The 19,481-nt window shown below is 37.4% G+C and overlaps 1 protein-coding gene across 5 annotated transcripts in view; it reads left to right on the forward strand.

Annotated features, from left to right (window-relative positions):
- Window positions 1–18,594, forward strand: part of mtbp (MDM2 binding protein) — a 51,084-nt gene extending 32,490 nt beyond the window's left edge. For all 5 annotated transcript variants that reach the window (XM_062063375.1, XM_062063376.1, XM_062063377.1 and 2 more), the window contains 10 exons: window positions 4,253–4,405; window positions 6,324–6,417; window positions 6,493–6,651; window positions 6,878–6,973; window positions 7,057–7,311; window positions 7,391–7,548; window positions 15,470–15,582; window positions 16,623–16,736; window positions 18,156–18,221; window positions 18,327–18,594. In XM_062063375.1, the coding sequence (XP_061919359.1) occupies window positions 4,253–4,405; window positions 6,324–6,417; window positions 6,493–6,651; window positions 6,878–6,973; window positions 7,057–7,311; window positions 7,391–7,548; window positions 15,470–15,582; window positions 16,623–16,736; window positions 18,156–18,221; window positions 18,327–18,368 (1,250 nt within the window). In that variant the 3' untranslated portion in view covers window positions 18,369–18,594. The remainder of the gene's footprint in view (window positions 1–4,252; window positions 4,406–6,323; window positions 6,418–6,492; window positions 6,652–6,877; window positions 6,974–7,056; window positions 7,312–7,390; window positions 7,549–15,469; window positions 15,583–16,622; window positions 16,737–18,155; window positions 18,222–18,326) is intronic.
- Window positions 18,595–19,481: the final 887 nt, after the last annotated feature.

Raw genomic sequence — 19,481 nt, forward strand, 5'->3', positions numbered from 1 at the left:
TTTAATGGGCAGCCAGAACATAGGAGAGACTTTTTGGACCAGTGTAAACACAGTGGTGTATCCTTGCATTGACTTTTTAAAGTACCAGTAGAGTGAAATAACAAGTTGACTTTATATGCTTAATTGTGTTTCATTGTATCTATTAAACCATATGCAATTGTATTTACAATCCGCAAAGTATGTGCAAACACAGTTTGAACATCACAAAATGCCACAAATTCAGTCAGCCATTTTAAATATACCGCTTCGAACGTCTTCGGTAATTTCCGTAGATTGATATCAATGGAGTAACACTTCTGCACTCTGACCATAGTATCAGATCAGTCATACTGGAAATACACGTACTGTACATTAGAGAGATATGTGCAGTCTGTCATCCACAATCCCTTTATAAGACATGAACACACGTTTTTCTTTTTTTATGCATTCTAAGTCATAAATACATAAATAGTCCGTCAATGGGGGGCCCTTTATTCCGCCCACAAAACTCTTTTAATAACCATCTGAACAATACTCTATATACTGTACATATCATGACCTGAATATTAACCAAATATTAGCAATGTTGTTATTAAGCGCTAACGCAGACAAACTATTTTTAGCGGCGGATTGATGACACACAGCTAAGCCGCCCTATGCTGTTTTTACTTTGAGTTCGCCGCGATATCCTGCTGCTCTCACATCATCGCGTCTCGTCAAAGTTATTCTATATTATAAATCATGCCTCTCATCTGGATATTAGGGGGATTTAGCCATACATCTAGAAGTTGTTAATCTCTGATATTCAATTCATATGAACTGAAGACAGTGTCTGCAGGCAAACTTTTCCTTGTTAGCCCTTCGTGTGGATCATAATTAATTCTTTATATAAAAGGGAAGATATGGACATCCTATCAGTCGTCATCCAAGTAAGAGCATACATTTTACAGTAAGTTATAGTTTTATTATGTTTGTAGTTTGTATTTCTGGGTTTAGCACTTACCAATACTGACTGCTACATGATGGTTAGTGTTTCACAAAAGATGGATAGCAGAGGAGCTTTTAAAACTTGTAGCTCATCCTACTTATATTTAGGATCAGCAACATAGGGTTCTGATCATAATTTTCCCCAAAATAATCGTTGTTGGCTCTCACAAAGTCTGCATCATTTGCATTGTTGTTGGTGATGAAGGGATCTGTGGTTCCTACCTCTACATCACACGATCACGTCATTGGCTATCTCATTGTCTCTCAAAATGGCTCAGGAATCTCTGTGAGATTGATACTATTTCGATTATATCTATTTACTAGCAAACTTTGTAAGTCTTTTGGTGTCATACATCAGATATATATGATACTAGCTTCAATATAGAGGCAACTTGTTTTTCCACTCTATTGGTACTTTAACGTCCTATAGGCAAGGGTCAGGGCTGCGCTTACCTATATACCTACAGACAGGGGAAGAGGTTTAAAATGTAAGCGCCGTCAATAAATGCCAATTCAGGGAGCTTCATATACTTTTTTTACAGACATATTCCTCGCCCCTTCATGCTCCGTCACTGTTAAGGATGTAATAGCAAAAATGCCTCAACCAAATCACCGTCCCCTCTTGCATACAGCATTAATGTATAAACCCCAAAACCAGTGAAGTTGGCATGTGGTGTAATTCGTAAATAAAAACAGAATACAATGATTTGCAAATCCTTTTCAATTTATATTCAATTGAATAGACTACAAAGACAAGATATTTAATGTTCAAACTGAGAAACATTTTTTTTTTTTTTGCAAATAATCATTAACTTCGAATTTAATGGCAGCAACACATCGCAAAAAAGTTGGCACAGGGGCATTTTTACCACTGTGTTACATGGCCTTTCCTTTTAACAACACTCAGTAAACGTTTGGGAACTGAGGAGGCCAATTTTTGAAGCTTTTCATGTGTAATTCCTTCCCATTTTTGCTTTATGTACAGCTTAAGTTGTTTAACAGTCCGGGGTCTTTGTTGTGGTATTTTAGGCTTCATATTGCGCCACACATTTTCAATGGGAGACAGGTCTGGACTACAGGCAGGCCAGTCTAGTACCCGCACTCTTTTACTATGAAGCCATGCTGTTGTAACACGTGGCTTGGCATTGTCTTGCTGAAATAAGCAGGGGCGTCCATGATAACGTTGCTTGGATGGCAACGTATGTTGCTCCAAAACCTGTATGTACCGTTCAGCATTAATGGTGCCTTCACAGATGTGTAAGTTACCCATGCTTTGGGCACTAATACACCCCCACACCATCACAGATGCTGGCTTTTGAAGTTTGCACCTATAACAATCCGGATGGTTCTTTTCCACTTTGTTCCGGAGGACACAACGTTCACAGTTTCCAAAAACAATTTGAAATGTGGACTCGTCAGACCATAGAACACTTTTCCAATTTGCATCAGTCCATCTTAGATGAGCTCAGGCCCAGCAAAGCCGACTGCGTTTCTGGGTGTTGTTGATAAATGGCTTTCGCTTTGCATAGTAGAGTTTTAACTTGCACTTACAGATGTAGTTACTGACAGTGGTTTTCTGAAATGTTCCTGAGCCCATGTGGTGATATCCTTTACACACTGATGTCGCTTTTTGATGCAGTACCGCTTGAGGAATCGAAGGTCCGTAATATCATCGCTTACGTGCAGTGATTTCTCCAGATTCTCTGAACCTTTTGTTGATATTACAGACTGTAGATGGTGAAATCCCTAAATTCCTTGCAATAGCTCGTTGAGAAAGGTTGTTCTTAAACTGTTCGACAATTTGCTCACGCATTTGTTCACAATGTGACTGAGCATTTCATGGAAGCTGCTTTTATACCCAATCATGGCAGCCACCTGTTCCAAATTAGCCTGTTCACCTGTGGGAATTGTTAGATGAGCATGTGTGTGTATGTATATGTGTATATATATGTGCCAGCTTTTTTTAAATGAGCTAATATTTGCAAAAAACGTTTTCCAGTTCGAACATTAAATATCTTGCCTTTGCAGAGTATTCAATTGAATAGGTTGAAAAGGATTTGCAAATCATTTTATTCTGTTTTTATTTACGATTTACACAACGTGCCAACTTCACTGGTTTTGGGTTTTGTACAGTGGAACCTCGATTTACGAACGACTCTATTGGCGAACATTTCGGTTAACACATTTTTATGCCGAGCCAAATGTGCCTCAGTGTGCAAACCAATTGTGTGTGTTCGAACGCTATATTCATTCATTGTTGCCATTTTGTGCTTGCTTGCATTGATGATATTGAGGAAGCCAGCCTTCCATAGCAGCAAGTCTCTAATTCTTAGGAGGGAGTTCTTTTTTTCGCTGTAGGAAGAGGAAACGTCCTCATTTCAGCGTGTCTGCCCAGTGCACACTAACACAAACACATCCTTCATTCCCCCTCCCCTTCAGAGCGCATTCTCTGTCTCTCTCTCTCTCTATGCGCTGAGCTTTTCGTGGTCATTCAAAATTCTATCTTGACTATTATAAATTCAGAATTGTATTAAAATGTATTATTTTATTGATGTACATAGATGCATTAATTAAACAGTATGTTCATTAGCAAAGTTGTAGTTTGCCATAATGTTTAAAAACAGTGTATGTAACTCCTCTACTAAAAGGCTAACTTACATTTTACAATAATGTGAGTGTAAATTGCTCTGACTTAAGTTTAAAAAAACCGAGACCTTTTTTAATGGTTGTTTGTAATGGCTACTGTCCAAAATGTGTAAAACCTTAGCCCTCTCAGTGGCTACTCTCAGCTTCCTCATTGTTTCTCAAAGCACTTGCTGGTGCATTGCATAACTGTTGCAATATCATTATTTTACAGACACACGGCAGACAACTATAGAAAAGCTCCAGTGGAGTGGAGCCAGATACAAAGAAAGTGGGATTTTTCAACCTTGAGGAAATAACCTACAGTATAGGGCTGCTCTTTGAAAAATACTTCAAGGCGAGCTGACAAACCACAGAACTCACTGAAAATCTTTGCAATACATACTATGAATTAGAACATCACATAATTTAACTCAGAAATACTTGTTATTGTGTTAGTTTGCAGTGCTAAAGAACTGCACTGTATACCACTGAGAGGTAATTTAAATATAATTTGGCTACATGAACAGGGGTATTTGATGTAATGTCTGTGCGGGATTATCTAATAATGGGGCCAGTGAATGTTATGACTCCTAATGTAATTTTAAATAGAAATCACAACCCACCACAGAACCTACATGTGACAACCTGTTTGTATTTCCAGGACAAAAAGAACAATCTTCAACATCAATAATGTCTGATAACTTGAAGGCCATTTTGAGCCTGGCCAAAGAGCAATTCTTGATGATGAGCGATGCCACTCTGTCCTCGGTCTCCTCTTTGCCTGACAAGGCCAGCACAACTACGAATAACTCAGGTAAGGTTGGACTGACATGGCTACAGAATATGTTGAATTGTCCAAAACCTCAATAGATTTAGTGTATGCCAAATTTGCTTATATAAATAGCTTTTTTCAGATCAGTTTATTTCGAACATGCATACATGCAAAGCATATTCATCTCCGACTATGAAGGTGAGTGCAAATAATGTACAGTGTACTGCTTGTTCAGAGATGTGAACAGTGCGCTCCAAACTGCCAATGCATATATCTTCAACATTACGTAACAATCAAAGAAAGCAAAGAAAGGGTTCTGTAGTCTCACAGCGCACATATTCTGACTTCCCTTTTATATGTCAATTTTGCATTTGCATCGGTGAGCTTGCGTAAACAATGCATTCATTAGCAATAAAATAACTCTGTCTGCGGCTCGAGCTCGAAATGAGAACAGGGAAGTCGACGCCACTGGAAAAAAAATGTAGCTGCAGGGCATGTAAGTCTTGCATCTCAAGCAGATTTTATATCCTAAATACTTAGGTACACAATGAATGATTGTCCTTTGCATACACAATTAAACAAGCATGTACAACTAAACTACATGTTGTATGACCTCTTCTTGTTGTTTGCTAGTTAGCAAGATTACATCAAAACAGCTCAACTTACCTCCAGAAAAATTTGCGGAGGGGCAAGAAGTGGGTCAAAGAAAAACCCATTACATTTTGCAGTACATCTGATGCGTAGAATAGTTTTTACTGCAGGAAACATCCTGGGCAATGCTTGATAAAACACCTTAATATGCATCTCCTAATTGTGTAAAGAACTTTGTGTGAGCTCTCAAATTAATTATCACCTACATGAATCTGCTGAATCTATCTATTGCAGTCCGGCTGCCCTGACACAAGTAAGGGGGTTGGTCATACATTTATTATTTTTCTTCTCCAGATTTTGGCGCGCTCTACCTTCCACATTTTTCATCCGTTTCAAACTGGTCAGCTTATTCGGGAATCGCGGGCTTTCCATCGACAAATTCCCAGATTTCCCAGAATACTGGTTTAGCCACTCTGAGACATGAGCCATAAACCGTGAAAGCTTATCAGCTACTTTAGTTGTATTTTTATCTTGTGAATAAATGACGGTATCGTCTGCATACATTTGAATAATGACATTGTGAGAATAAAAAAAACAAAAGGCCCCAAGATGGTACCTTGTGGAACACCTGTGGACAGAGGGAGCGCAGGTGAATGGTAATCACTGATTCTCACTGACTCTGATAGATTTGAATGGCAACATTTTTTCCTCAGATGTATTATCTGAGGAAAAGTTGGATTTGCTTAGGTTGGTCAGTGATATTATATTAATTACAGTCACTAAATTATTTTTCAAGTTGAGGAATACAGGTCACCAACCACACTACCTTTATCTAGGTTTTATATAAAAACATGTGGAATAATTTATTTAACGATACATTTCTCGACTTACATTATAATACCAGTTGTTCTGAAATTTGGAACTGACAGACGCCTTCCATACATTAGGAAATACTGCCTTAAAAATATACTTTTTAGTGTTCTTTCAACATAGAATTTGTCTATGCCAAATATGTATTTTTTGAGTGATTTCATTGTTTGTAACACTTGAGATTATGTGACACTGCCTATGCTGAAATTTTACTATCAAGTCTTTATGGGACAAACATTTAAAACACTCGGTCATACTGGATACAGACATATGTAACGTGTTTAGATATATTTGGAATTTTTCTATTTAACTTAATTTCTCAAAAGTTTTTTTCATTTTTGTGTCCCATCCTTCATGTTTTATTAGCGGGTTCCACAAAAAAAAATCACCTTTTTCCCCTTTCATCTATCTTTTTACACTCTTTTTGTCTCTCCCACAGTGTCCATAAAGCACATGCTTAACTTTAAACAGCCTTGCAACCCTGTTTTCTTCCCAATAGCATTTGAGACAATGTCCATGGCACATTCTATTTGGTCCGAGAGGAGCGTCCTCAAGAACATAGAAAACCTGCAGAAAAGACGACAGAAGAGAAGGTGGCCTCTAAATTCAGCATAGTAACCAATCAGCATCTAGTTATTTTGTACCTAATACTCTGTATTGTGTCCTAGATATGGTCTATTAGGCCCAGGCCCCAGTGACAGCCTTTTGGGTCCTAAAGATTTTCAGAAAGGTCCCACAACCTCTCTGGACGCCAAAGATCTTTTGAGACGCTTCACACTTGATGGCAAGCCAGCAAGCGACCTACAACCACTAGTCCTTGTAAGAGGGTAAGAGGAATTAGTTGAATGAACACAGAAGGACATTTGTGTGTTGAAAGTATTGATTATGAAAAACATTTTATTGACAGCGAAATAAAATTGTACACATGCATTTACTGTGTAGTTAGTAACTAAGTCGAGGATCCCGAGATTTTATTCTGACCGTAACTCTCCCTCAGTAAAACTTGCCTGTGTGACAGACTATATCTCATCTTTGTTTCCTTTTTTCCTTTAGCCCTAATGTGTTACAGTTGTCACCAGACTTCTCTCCTAGAAGGGTCAGTCAGATGTCTTTCAGAAAGGCTTCAGTGTCAAATTACCACGGCATAGAGTAAGTGTCGACCACTTTGAATTCTTGTGTGAGTTTCTGCTGAGATTCTTCTCATTATACGCCTTTTATATTTTGTTAAATAGATACTGCCTGGATAGCCGGCAGTCCTTAGATCGGGACCAAGCTTTTGTACGGCTCCAGTCCCGTCTCGTTCGCTACGAGACTCAAACCACCTGCTGCAAGGAACCCTCTGCCCTTCCTTTTGCACTCAGCCCCGCCCCTTCACCAGCTGTGATGTCAGAACCAGGAAGTGTGCCCGATGGGGAAACTTTGCAGAACGCTGATGTAGCCCGACTCAAACACAGGTGCCGGGACACAGATGGTTATCCACGCAAGCGGTACGGAAACAAATCGATGGATGGAGGAGTTGATAAAATCCTTTTATTGTTTTCTAATCCATTCGCCTAAATAATGCAGGCTGGTGAAATCAGAGAGCAGTGAGTCCCTCTGTTCTCAGAGCAGTGGCAGTAGTGGGACACACCCTGCCATCAGGTCTCTACGACAACATGCTGGCAGATCTCATTCTGCCTCGTCTTCCATTTCCTCTTCCTCAGCTGCTCGACGGACTTCTTCAGGTAAAAGCAAATGAACTAAGCATTAACTAAAGTTCTAAAGTCAGCCAGCACAATGACAACTGAGCAGCTTATACATAACAAACTAAACAATGTCAGAACACATATCACCCATATAGCTTCATCTTTCTTTTGTACAGCAGCTACACTAACGTTGCTGCAGATAAAATTGTGTTAATGCGTAAGATGCACTATGAAAAGTACGCGATTGTAAAGCAATTTACAACTATATACAGTATAAGACAGAATTTTATAGGGATGTAACAGTATCAAAATCTCTATTATCACTGTATTAAGCTCACGGTACAATATTATTGGAGTATATGTCCCCCCAAAAGAGACTTAATGTTATAGTGTGTAAAATGAAGTGGCAATAATGTTTAGGATAAACACACTTACTGTAATTGAACACAAATATAAAGCACAAATGTTAATCATATTATTTCTACAAACAAGTATAAATATAGATATATATTTTTTTATATACTTTCAGTTAAGTGTCTTTATACTGACAGTATAAACATCCAGTGTAACAAATGTAAAACAATCAGTACCTGTCCATTCACTAAATTAGTCCGATTTCTCAGATAGTTTGGCTCTAAATGAGCATCCTAAAACCCATGGAAACAACTTACTTTGATCGTGTTTGGTTTTTGAAAAGTCGGACTAACACACTTGGATTATGCGATTGAAAACCAGATGTGTGTCGCCACAGGGGGCACTTTGTATCGCACATGCGCCATTCTGACCGCGTGGGTTTTAACCGGGAAACAGATCCCATTCCATAAAAACAAAAGCAACAATTGGAATACGGTAAAAGTACACAAATTAGGAGAACGTAACATTTTGAAGTGCATTGATGGGAGAAAAAAAGAAACTGAGATTTGTTTAAAAAGGTAGCGGAAAAAATGTATGATACTGCGGCTTCATCTGGACTCCTGACAAGTGAGTGTAAGATAATGAAGCAGGAATATTACAAGGCAAAGAAAGAAGCGTACACAAACCTTTTCAAGCTGCATTTGTATAATCCAGACTGGTTAGCAATAACTCTGTATCACGCACAACAAATAGCTAGTTTGAAGTTAGCAACCGCCATCTGAAGCGGGCAAGAAGTCTTCTACTTCGAACTTAAAACTCTTTCCATCAAACTTAAAACTCTTTTCATCAATCCACAGAATAAACTACGGGACATTCTCTGTCCAAAAATGTCTTCAAAACATCTCTCTCTGTCTCTCCTACCAGTTTTTGCTCCGGACCCACGTCTTCCAATCCAGCAATTTCGAGACCTTATTTGTAGTAGTGTCATGTTCGTAGCGTAATCTGAGATCATTTCTTGATGACTTCTGCTATTTAGACGTAGTATTTGTCACCTGTGCCAATATTACAAGAGGCCATCAAGCACAACAAGAACCGGGCTTTAGCTGTTTCTATATCTTGTTTTGGTGTGAAGTCAAGGTCACCGGAAAAGCAATACGTTTATCCGCGCTAAAAGGAAAGGAGGCGTATTACCAATAGTTGCATTAGAGAGAGTGCATGGACACTGGGACTTCACATGTAGGTGTACTTCACAAATTGATGCTTGGCTGACTTGGCATCAAATATATTTTCAGGTGGTCGTTTATCTAGTTGCTTCTCATATTACTTGTGTTCCCTGCAGTGCAGTGTCACCAACCTTTTTTTCCCCGCACTGCCGCCTGGCACATTTCCTGATTCAATGTTATTAAAAAAAGGTGGGTTAAAACATCACAACCTCTGACCAGCTTTTTTTGTCATCTTGGAAACACTCCAGACGAAGGCGGTGACTTTGCCTTGCAATACGCAGATCAGAGAGGTTGTGTTTTCGCCCGGGTTTGTTTGGCTGTCTGTTAGCAACATAACTCAAAATATTTTGGATAGATTTTAATGAAAACTTAAAGAGGAACAGGCACTTTTTGTGGAATTTTGCCTGTCATTCACAATCACTATGAAAGACAGAAACGCACGTCTTTTTTGGGGGAGGGGGGTTCAAAGATGATAAAAAATGCTTGGAAGATGCAGCTAATGGGAGTCACCTTTGTAGCCTTCAAAACAACTTTAAAACCCTCCAATGTTTTGTATACACACTGCAAGTATATATATAATGTAGTAACAGACACATTACATATGTACAATATTTACTGTATTTTGGTCATTTAATTCCTCTGCAAATTTATTTTCGTTTCCATAGCAGCGCATTTCCGACTTCTGGCAACAACTGTGTTATCCTACTTCCGAATAACCAAAGGCGTGTGTGTCTTCTAATCATGGCATATTTTGTAACTAACAACGAAGATGACTATTTTTGGACAAATGAGGATTCACAACCTTACCTTTTTGAATCTGAATATATGGACGATGAACTACTGCTTTTAGAAGCTAGCACAAAGGAAGAGTGAGATGTTGGTGCAGAGAGAGAGAGCGAAGTAAAAGTGACTCAAAGCTGCAAAATGTGAAATTTGAAGCCATGCTATTTCAACATAAATGGAGTGCTTACTAGAGCTGGGCCAATAATACCATATCAATATATATCACGATAGACACAATCGATATCAATACAGAATTCGTTCGATAAAATATTTGATATATATTTATATTTTTGGTAGGAAGAAACCAGAAATTATGAATCAAGATTCGTTTTTTTCATTTTTCATTTATTTATTTATTTCAGGCAATGACATAAAAAAGTACAAAGTTGACAACACATAATAATATAAATTAGTATAGTGCAAAAGGTAATGTATAGTATGTAATGCATGATTGTCCAGTTTTGCCTGAAAGGGAGTGGGAAGAAGATAATTTATTTAATCCCACCCCCAGTTCTCCATTCAGTGATTATTCACCTGAGTTCACTGTTACTTTTTCAAGGATTTTAGTACAGATGTTGTATCATAGTGGCATTACCACAGGTAACAATAATTATTACACTGTAACAATAATTTGTATCAACAATGTAGGAATAATGAATATACCAACAATGGTAATAGACACAATGCCAACAATGGTAATAGACAACATAGCAATAATGGTAATAGACAACATAGCAATAATGGTAAGGAAACATTGAACACATGTTAACATTTGAGACAGAGTACAACAGCAGGTCAAATTAAAGACCCTCATCTCTATATTTGAACCAGACCCCATGTTTCTATAATAGTTTAAATCGATTAATAGTTTGGCATTGCTTGAGTTGTAAGTCCAGTTTGTTCCATAGTTTTACTCCACATACAGACACACAAAAACGTTTACGAGTGGTTTGAGCTCTCGGCAATTAGAAATATCCAAAGCCTCTCAAGTTATGAGCCTGCACTCGTCTTTTAAAAAAACGTTGTAGATTAGGCGGCAATAATTTGTTAAATGCTTTATATAAGATTATTAATGTATTATATTTAACAAGGTCATCAAATTTGAGCAACTTTGATTGCATAAACAGATTATGAGTATGTTCTAAATAACCAACGTTGTGAATGATCCGCACTGCTCTTTTCTGTAATATGATCAGAGGATGAATTGTGTTGTGGTAAGTATTCCCCCATACTTCAACACAGTATGTAAGGTATGGCAGTACCAAGGTGCAGTATAGAGTACGGAGTGCATTTCATAAAGTTACTTGCGCTTTGGGAAATCAGGAAACAGGAAGTGTCAGTGAGCAATGGAAGGGACACACTAACATCCAATCAGTTAACAGTATTCACTAAGCAATGGGAGGGACACGCAAACAGCCAATCAAGTAACAGTATAAATTACACTTTTCCTGCTGTTCTGCTCCCGACCCTGTCCCAGACCGTTATCGAAGCACGCAGGGGAGACGTTCCCTTCGGGGCCGATATTTTCGTCAGGGGTAAGACCCTTCATTTTACCCAACAAAGGGTCTGCTAAGCTGTGCTTTCGGGTTGGAATGACAAGGCCGCCGATTCGTGACAATTTGGTCGCTTTATTCTTGGTTCGGCAGGACACAACTGGACACATTCGCCAATCGTCACTACTACTGCATGCTACCGCTTGCTCTCCTAACTCTACCACTCACTTCATTCACCCGACACACTGTCATTCTTAAAGGAGCGCACACACACACACACACATATGCTACTCTCATAACCAGTGTGGTTGCGCCGTCTTTCTGTCTTGCCATGGATTCTCTGCATGGAGGAGAAGAGAAACTGTAATATCTTGATGTATCAACTCAATAACAGAAACTTGTTTTTAGTTTTGTTAGTTTTAATGCAGACAGTGCGCCAACATCCTAACACTTCCAATGTGTTGGTTTAATTAGTTGCTTCCCAAACTACTGAGTAGTGTTCTAAAGCTTATACACTACTGCTATCTAGTGTCTCAAATCTGTAATTATATTCAAATCTACATTTATTATTTTATTACCTTCGCTATGTTCAGTCTACCTGGCTACCAGACACACTCTCCACTGATAAATAGTATCCTTGGTAAGTTGGAAATTGTTTTACTGTATTTATTGGCAGACTTAAATAAGTCATAAAAAGTATAAAAAATTATCGATATCGATCAATATAAAAAACGTTATATCGTGATATAGTTTTTGACCATATTGCCCAGCCCTAGTGCTTACCAAAATAAACTGGAAAAACGTCCCCGGGCCGCTGGACCAAACCGACAACTGTACATCGAATGAGTCACACTTTATATTGATCATGATACACGCAGCACGTCATGCATGCATCATGACAGGCAGCATTCGCTGTATGGCTAGCTTTGTACAAACAAAACATGAAATGTGGGCTAATACTTTACAGATACTGTAATATGATTGTTCTTGTTTTTAAGTCAGTATAGATTGGTGTCTTATCGCATTGTGTAGTGCATTACAAACTCAAATGCATTTAGTGCTGACGTAGAAGCTGGATTATCTCTTGCTGTAGTTAGCTTTTACGGCTAATACCGTAGCATGCCGACGTGTTAATACGCTAGAAAAAGAGTTCCGCAGCGTTCGCTCTTACAATAACAATGTCGCTACAGTTTGGTTAATACAGGTTACGGAACATAAATGAAGTATTGTTGACGGTTTTTGAATGCATTTTTAAAGTGATTTAGAGGTAGAATTGATTGCTTCCATTACGTGCATTGCTAGCCACCAAGAACAAGCCGATTTTTACATGTTAGAATGCAACAAAAAAGAACAAAAAAAGCTTTTGTCTCTTATAATGATTGTGAACGAAAATTCCCCAAAAAGTGCAGTTCCCCTTTAAGAAAATGTCTGAAAAAACAACCCCTTCTCCCTTCTTTACAACCTCCCACACACGTGCTATGCAGGAAATTTTGGGAGATCGAGTTTACTTCAATACCAGCCAGTTCAAAAGTACGAGCAAAAAACTACACTGACCAAGTTTTCATTTTATACCGTATCACTTCACAGTATTATTAGTGATGATTTGGATTCTGAAATACCGCGGTATTTATAATATAGTTAGACCTCTAGAATTTTAGCATCAACACTAAACATTACTGGGAACGATTTAAAAATATATATATAAGAAAAAAAATGTAAATTTTCTAAAATATGTCTCCTTTGGTTACTGTTTCCCACAGAAAAAAATAGGTTTCAGGGGAGGAGTTTGGGGGTTATCACCCTCTAATTTGCATAATTTATCATGACTTTATGGAGGCTGTGGTAGATACAAAAGTGACCAAAAAACATCAAAAGCATGTATTTAGTAATACAAATGAACTTTCATCTGTCGCTTCTTTTTGTCTTGTTTTTAAAATGTCATAAAGAGATTTTAGATTTTTTTTAGATAGCGTAGGTCCCTGCTGTTTGTCAAAGTTACAATTTTACTTTTTTTTTTAAACCAAAAACACATAACACCATTTGTACATTAACAAAACATATCTGTTTTTAAATGTCTATTTTTCACAGTTACTAATTATATTGAAAAAATGTGTTTGGCGTTTATGCTTGTGACTTACTGCTGTCTCGTACACACGGTAGCGCATGCACATACACACAAAAGCAGCACATTCATAAAGAAAAGCAGTCCCTGAGAAGCATTTAATAATTTGCAGTCATATTGTTGTTGTGATAGAATGCAATGAGCTGGCGACTTGTCCAGGGTGTAACCCGCCTTCCGCCCGAATGCAGCTGAGATAGGCTCCAGCACCCCCCGTGACCCCAAAAGGGACAAGCGGTAGAAAATGGATGGATGGATGGATACTTTCAATGGTGGCTAAAGTTAGCTAACCAAATCATTATCTAACAACACACAAAGCTAGTGCACGTGTTGCAGTGTACGTCATTATGTGCTAAAAGCCATAGGAGGGCGGGATATAATGATTACAACTTTTTGGATAGTTAGCGCTATCGACCTGCGTGTATATGTTGCAAACAGCTACTTTGAGAGTCTCATGCCATGTCAGTCGCCAAAGTGTCAAAAGGGACCAGAAAAGTTGCTAGATTCGGTGTAACTTGCCTTTTTGAGAAGAGTATCAAGACGTAAATCTATACATTTTATTTTTAAAGCGCTTTTCACAGATAGAAATCACAAAGTGCTGTACAAAACATAGGTGAATAAAACAACAATTAAATTAAAACAATAGGGGCAACATCATAAAGAGGATTAAAGATGAAAAAAGTGTGTAGGGCTATGTTTACACTGCAGGCCAAAGTGGCCCAAATCTGATTTTTTTCAAAATCTGATTTTTTTCAGCTAACTGTTTACACTGCAAGTAAAATGTCATCTTTATCAGACTCCAGTATTCGGATTTGGACTACCTCCTTATGTAGCCTGAATCTGATGCGAAAAGATCAGATTTGAAGCTCTTTGGACCATTTGGACTGGCAAAAATAATTTGATCTGTGTCAATTTAGGGCAAACAAAAATCAGATTTGGTGTGCAGTGTAAACAGGGCCAAAAAGTCCAATAATAAAAGCTTTACTAAAAAGTAAAGTCTTCAAATGTTTTTTTAAAAGAGTCAACACAGCCAAGCTTACGGAGGGACTGGTGCAAATCATTCCAAAGTCTGGGGGCTACAGCCTGGAATGCCAGGTCTCCATGGGTTTTAAAATTAGTTTTTGGGATCTTTAGGAAACCCTGGCCAGAAGACCAAAGGCTGCACCCTGAAGTGTAGGTGCACAACAAAATAGCGATATACTTAGGGCCCCGCCATGCAACGCATGGAAAGTCAGGACTAAAATCATAAACTCTATGCGGAATTTGCCTGGAAGCTTGGCTTCTGGGTGCACCGGTCAAAAGTCTGGCAGCCGCATTCTGTACAGCCTGAAGTCTCTTTAGAGTTGACTTGCTGAAACAAATGAAAACAGATTTACAATAGTCAATGCGAGACGAGATGAACGTGTGAATGATCATTTTCAGATACGATTTTGTCAACAAATTTCTCACTTTAGAGATATTGTCAGGTGATAAAAACAGTTTTTGGTCAGTTGACGACAGTGAGCCTCCAAAGACATTGACTGGTCAAACACAAACCCAAAGCTTCAGAGGCTGTTTTTAACAGATGCACCCAGAGCACCAAGAGAGATCTTTTTCACTATGTAAAGCACTTTGAGTTTCTAGTTAAAAAGCGCTATATAAATATAATTTACTTCACATCTCTACTTTGTTATTGTTGTTCACACCTTTGGTTAGTGACCTCCTGTTCCTTTGTGCATCGAAATGTTGTGTTTTCTAAGGTTAGGGCTGTCAAAAATAAATTATTTTTTTAGAAACTCAGTTGAAATATTGCTACAACAATATATCTAATGGTGGTCTAAGACTTTTGCACAGTGTTTTGTTTTCTAGCTGCAAAAGCAAGAATATTGTCTGTCCACTTATAAGGCCTAAGATCAAGCACATTGGATCAAATATTCATATAGCTTTTTTTTAAATTACTTTTTGTACCGTCATTGTCGCATTGCTTTATTGGTACCATTTTTTCCCAGGTCTGATCAATCAGTCTTTTGCTGAGAAGCATAAAGCACCAGAGCAGAAAAGTAATCACGAGGTGACAAATGATCGAAGTATCAAGGAGTCGCGCTCCCAGAAACACAATAGGGTAAGTGTGTGATTTAACAACTACCAAAATACAATGTTTGTTCTTATTTCAACACCTTTTGACTATATTTCTGGTTAAACTTTTAACAAAATACCATAATTTCCCTGGAAACAAGTTTGTCACAATGTGTATGCTGTAAATCTACATTCTAAGGAGAATCATTTTAAAAGGACTAAGTAAACGTTATGCAGACTATCATGAGTAAAAGCCGTAAATGAACACACACTGGAGACAAATTCATTCACATTCCATCCTCCAAACGAGAATGGTGGAATAGCTTAAGCAAAGATAAATGATGCATGTTTTGCATGTTATCACTGTGGCACCTTAACATCTTTACTATATAATCACCTGCACATGCACGCCCAGCATAACAAATGCATGTTTACACACACTCTTCACTACATGTGAATCAATCAATCAATGTGCACACATCGCGAGCTGCATTCCGACCTTGTCTATGAATGTACAACTGTTTGTTTATTTTGTTGACCATTGACCGAAGAAGAAGAATAAACTAGAATAATAATAAACTAAACCTTGATGTGTGAACATTATGCAAACAGGAGATTAATGCTGGCAGCAATACTAATAATGTGCAAGTGCACGCACATGTACGAGACCAGTTGGTACAATTCAGGAGTAATGACAGCGATTAATTCATGACAGTAGATTGAAAGCCTAAAAAGTCTGTGTTGGACACTTGATGATCCTTCACTGGAATTTATGGCGTTTATTCAGATCAGCTGCTGTCACGAGATTAAAGGTGGCCATTTGTTTTGGGATGTTTGTGTGCTGGCGACTCTATCAGTAAAACAGTGTGTGTCTTCTATCTGAGAGCCCATAGTGTGCTTTTAAAGAGAGAAAGGACATCCTTTCCCAAGGAACTTAAGCGATTTTGACATACTGTATCTTTTTATAGAGGGAAGTCTTGCTGATACTACTTTGTGTGAACTGAGTTGACGTTTGGCGATAAGGGAATTACTACAAGTAGATTCTTCGTTTTACTATTTTCCCTGTGACATTGTGTGTGCCCTCAGATGTTGCAGGAGGTAGTCGCCAAAACACTCAAACACCATGGGGTCAGAGCCGAGCATAACTGCTTTGAGGCATGCAGCAAACGACTGTTTGATATCTCCAAATTCTATCTCAAGGTTGGTGCCCACACACTCTACACTATTTTACTCTGAACTCGCTTTTGTTTGTTTTGCCATCCCCTCCACCAAGACTGCAGTGCCTGACATATTTTCGTTTTTGTTGTTACAAATTGTGCAAGGAATCAACATTAATGGAAACAGTTTGACCTTCTCATGTGCAGTATACAATTTAATTGGGCTTTCTTTAAAATAGTTTTCATCTTTATTTAGCAGTACACAGACTGCATTCACTATAAACTTTCTTTTTTGCTACATGAAGATACAGTATATTTTCAATATTTATGCATTTAGCATCTAATGCATTTAACTAACAACAGGGGTGATCACAAGAAGTATGATGATTTCAATAACTGCCTAAATCAGTCCTTCTCCTTAGAGGAATCAAACCTGGTGCTTTTTGGGTACCCATTCTGAACCACTTTTCCCCAGCTGTCTAATACGTACTGAAACAAAAATACTATATTTTATAGTAGGAGTGTCCAATTAGTAGGGCAATTAGTTTTTATTGGCCCTCGACATGCTCTGAAAATTAAATGAATTCATTATTGAGTTAATACTATTTCCTTTGTCACCTACCAAAAATGAAGATGACGATGTTTTTTCACGAACAGCTTAGCGTACTGTATACTAGGGATGTAACGATTACCCGTATTAATGATAAACCGCGTTAAAATTCCCAAAGGTTAGTATTACAATTAAAAATTTTAATTATCCTAAACCGTGATCGATATCTGCACTTAGATAAAATTACATACTGGTGACACTGCTTATTTCCTGGAGAGCTAGCATGCTAATTGCTAACCAGCCTAAATGCTAACGTGAGTACAAGGCACATTAAGTGTTTTCCCATTAAAACAGAAGAAAATAAACATATTTAAATGCTCAATTAGAATAATGTAGCTCTTTAGAAGCTACAACAATGTTGTTTTTTCTGCCAAAGTAAATATATTGTGTGTCTGATTATTAACTTATTTTATTTCATTATTAAGTTTTTGAATGTGTCTATAAGTACTTTTTGAGCACAATTAACAAAATCACTATCATGATCATTTTGGTCACCATAACTGTGATATGAAATTGTCATAGTGATACATCCTTAGCCGAAACTGATTGGTTTTAGCTTTTTTAATGTACAAAATGTATCAAAGTTGAGCCTCGCTTTCTTTCACTTTCCACTGTGTATAGTCCTCTGTGGAAAACATTACGACACCCCTGTTTTATATCATTCCAAACATGGATTCATAAAATAAAACTGTTTAATAAGAAAGTCAGTCATTACTTTATTTAAAAAATCTACTTGTTAGAAAAGTTTCTTAAAAATGGATTTTAAACTTTTTTTATGTCTTCATTTGGGCTCTGACTTAAATCTTAACTAAAAACAAACAAAAACAAAAAGTGAAATTTATTTGATCTCAGGATCTGAAGACATCTCGTGGTCTCCATGATGAGATGAAGAAAGCAGCTGGCAGCAATGCTAAACAGGTAAGCCCAATACCAAACATCATATGTTTCTGCTTGAAAATGTATTTTCATTCTCCACTAATAAATGATTGCCTTTTTCAACACACATGTTTTGTGGCAATATAGGTCATCGACTGGGTGCTGGAGAAGACTTTAAAAAAAAAATGATGATCTGGACACATTTAATCCTGTTTTACTTTCATATATTTTCAAAATGATTTTATTCAGCCCTCATTATTTATTTATTTTTTTAACATTCCCCCTAATTCATTCTGCTTTTTGTGTATTGCATATTCTTTCTTTTAGCCCTTTGTTTTAATACTTAATGAATGTACATATTTAATCAGTTTTATATTTGACTATTTCTTTCTAACAATAAAGTGTTTTGATGCCATCTCCTCTGCAATATAGTATTGTAATATACCTGTCAAAATGTCTTCAGACTTTTGTTATCAGCATGCAAGTACTTATTCACAAAGAAAGATGGTCAACTCACACCTGCACTATGAGCACTAATATCACCTATTTATTTTGTCGCTAACTCACTGTCAAAAAATTGGATACCCACAAAGCTTTAATATGAATAACTCAGTCATTATTACAGCTCTACATGTCAGCATGACATAATTTAGCCCCACAACAGTTTCAAGTGCTTTTGTCTCACAATCCCTCAGAACAGCATGTCCCAGTGTGGGATCTGTTTAAAGTTTTTGATGAATAATAAAGGTATAGACATTGCACATTCCATTGTGTATATGTATATACTGTATATATAGTAGTTATAATAGTTGTCAGGCAGTTACAACATTGTGCGAAACTTGAGTATCAGGAATATTACACTCAGGCAAAGTCCCGGCACTATAAAAGGGTAACTACCGTACACTTTTTTTTTTTTTTAATTTTACCCATCAATCACAATCCTTATGTAAAACAGGAACACATATTTTTCTTTTTTGAATGCATTCTAAATAGTAAATAAATGCGATCTAAAGTCTGCTTACAATGGAGCTTATGGGAGTTGCTCTATTCTGCCTATAAAGCCCTTAAGAAACATCCAAAAGCCTCCATTAAGGTTTTATATACATGCTGTAAGTATATATGTGATTTAGTAACCGGCACATTCATGATAACATGTAATATTTATGTATTTTGCTAATTTTAAGCATACACGGCTTAATAGTTTAAAAAAAACCCACACAATATTCGTTTTTTTCTTCAACATCACTGCTTACTACTTACTGCAGACTTCATGAGAGCCAACAAACATAATAAAAGATCACT

This window comes from Entelurus aequoreus, linkage group LG11 (genome assembly GCF_033978785.1).
Source record: "Entelurus aequoreus isolate RoL-2023_Sb linkage group LG11, RoL_Eaeq_v1.1, whole genome shotgun sequence".
NCBI lineage: Eukaryota > Metazoa > Chordata > Actinopteri > Syngnathiformes > Syngnathidae > Entelurus > Entelurus aequoreus.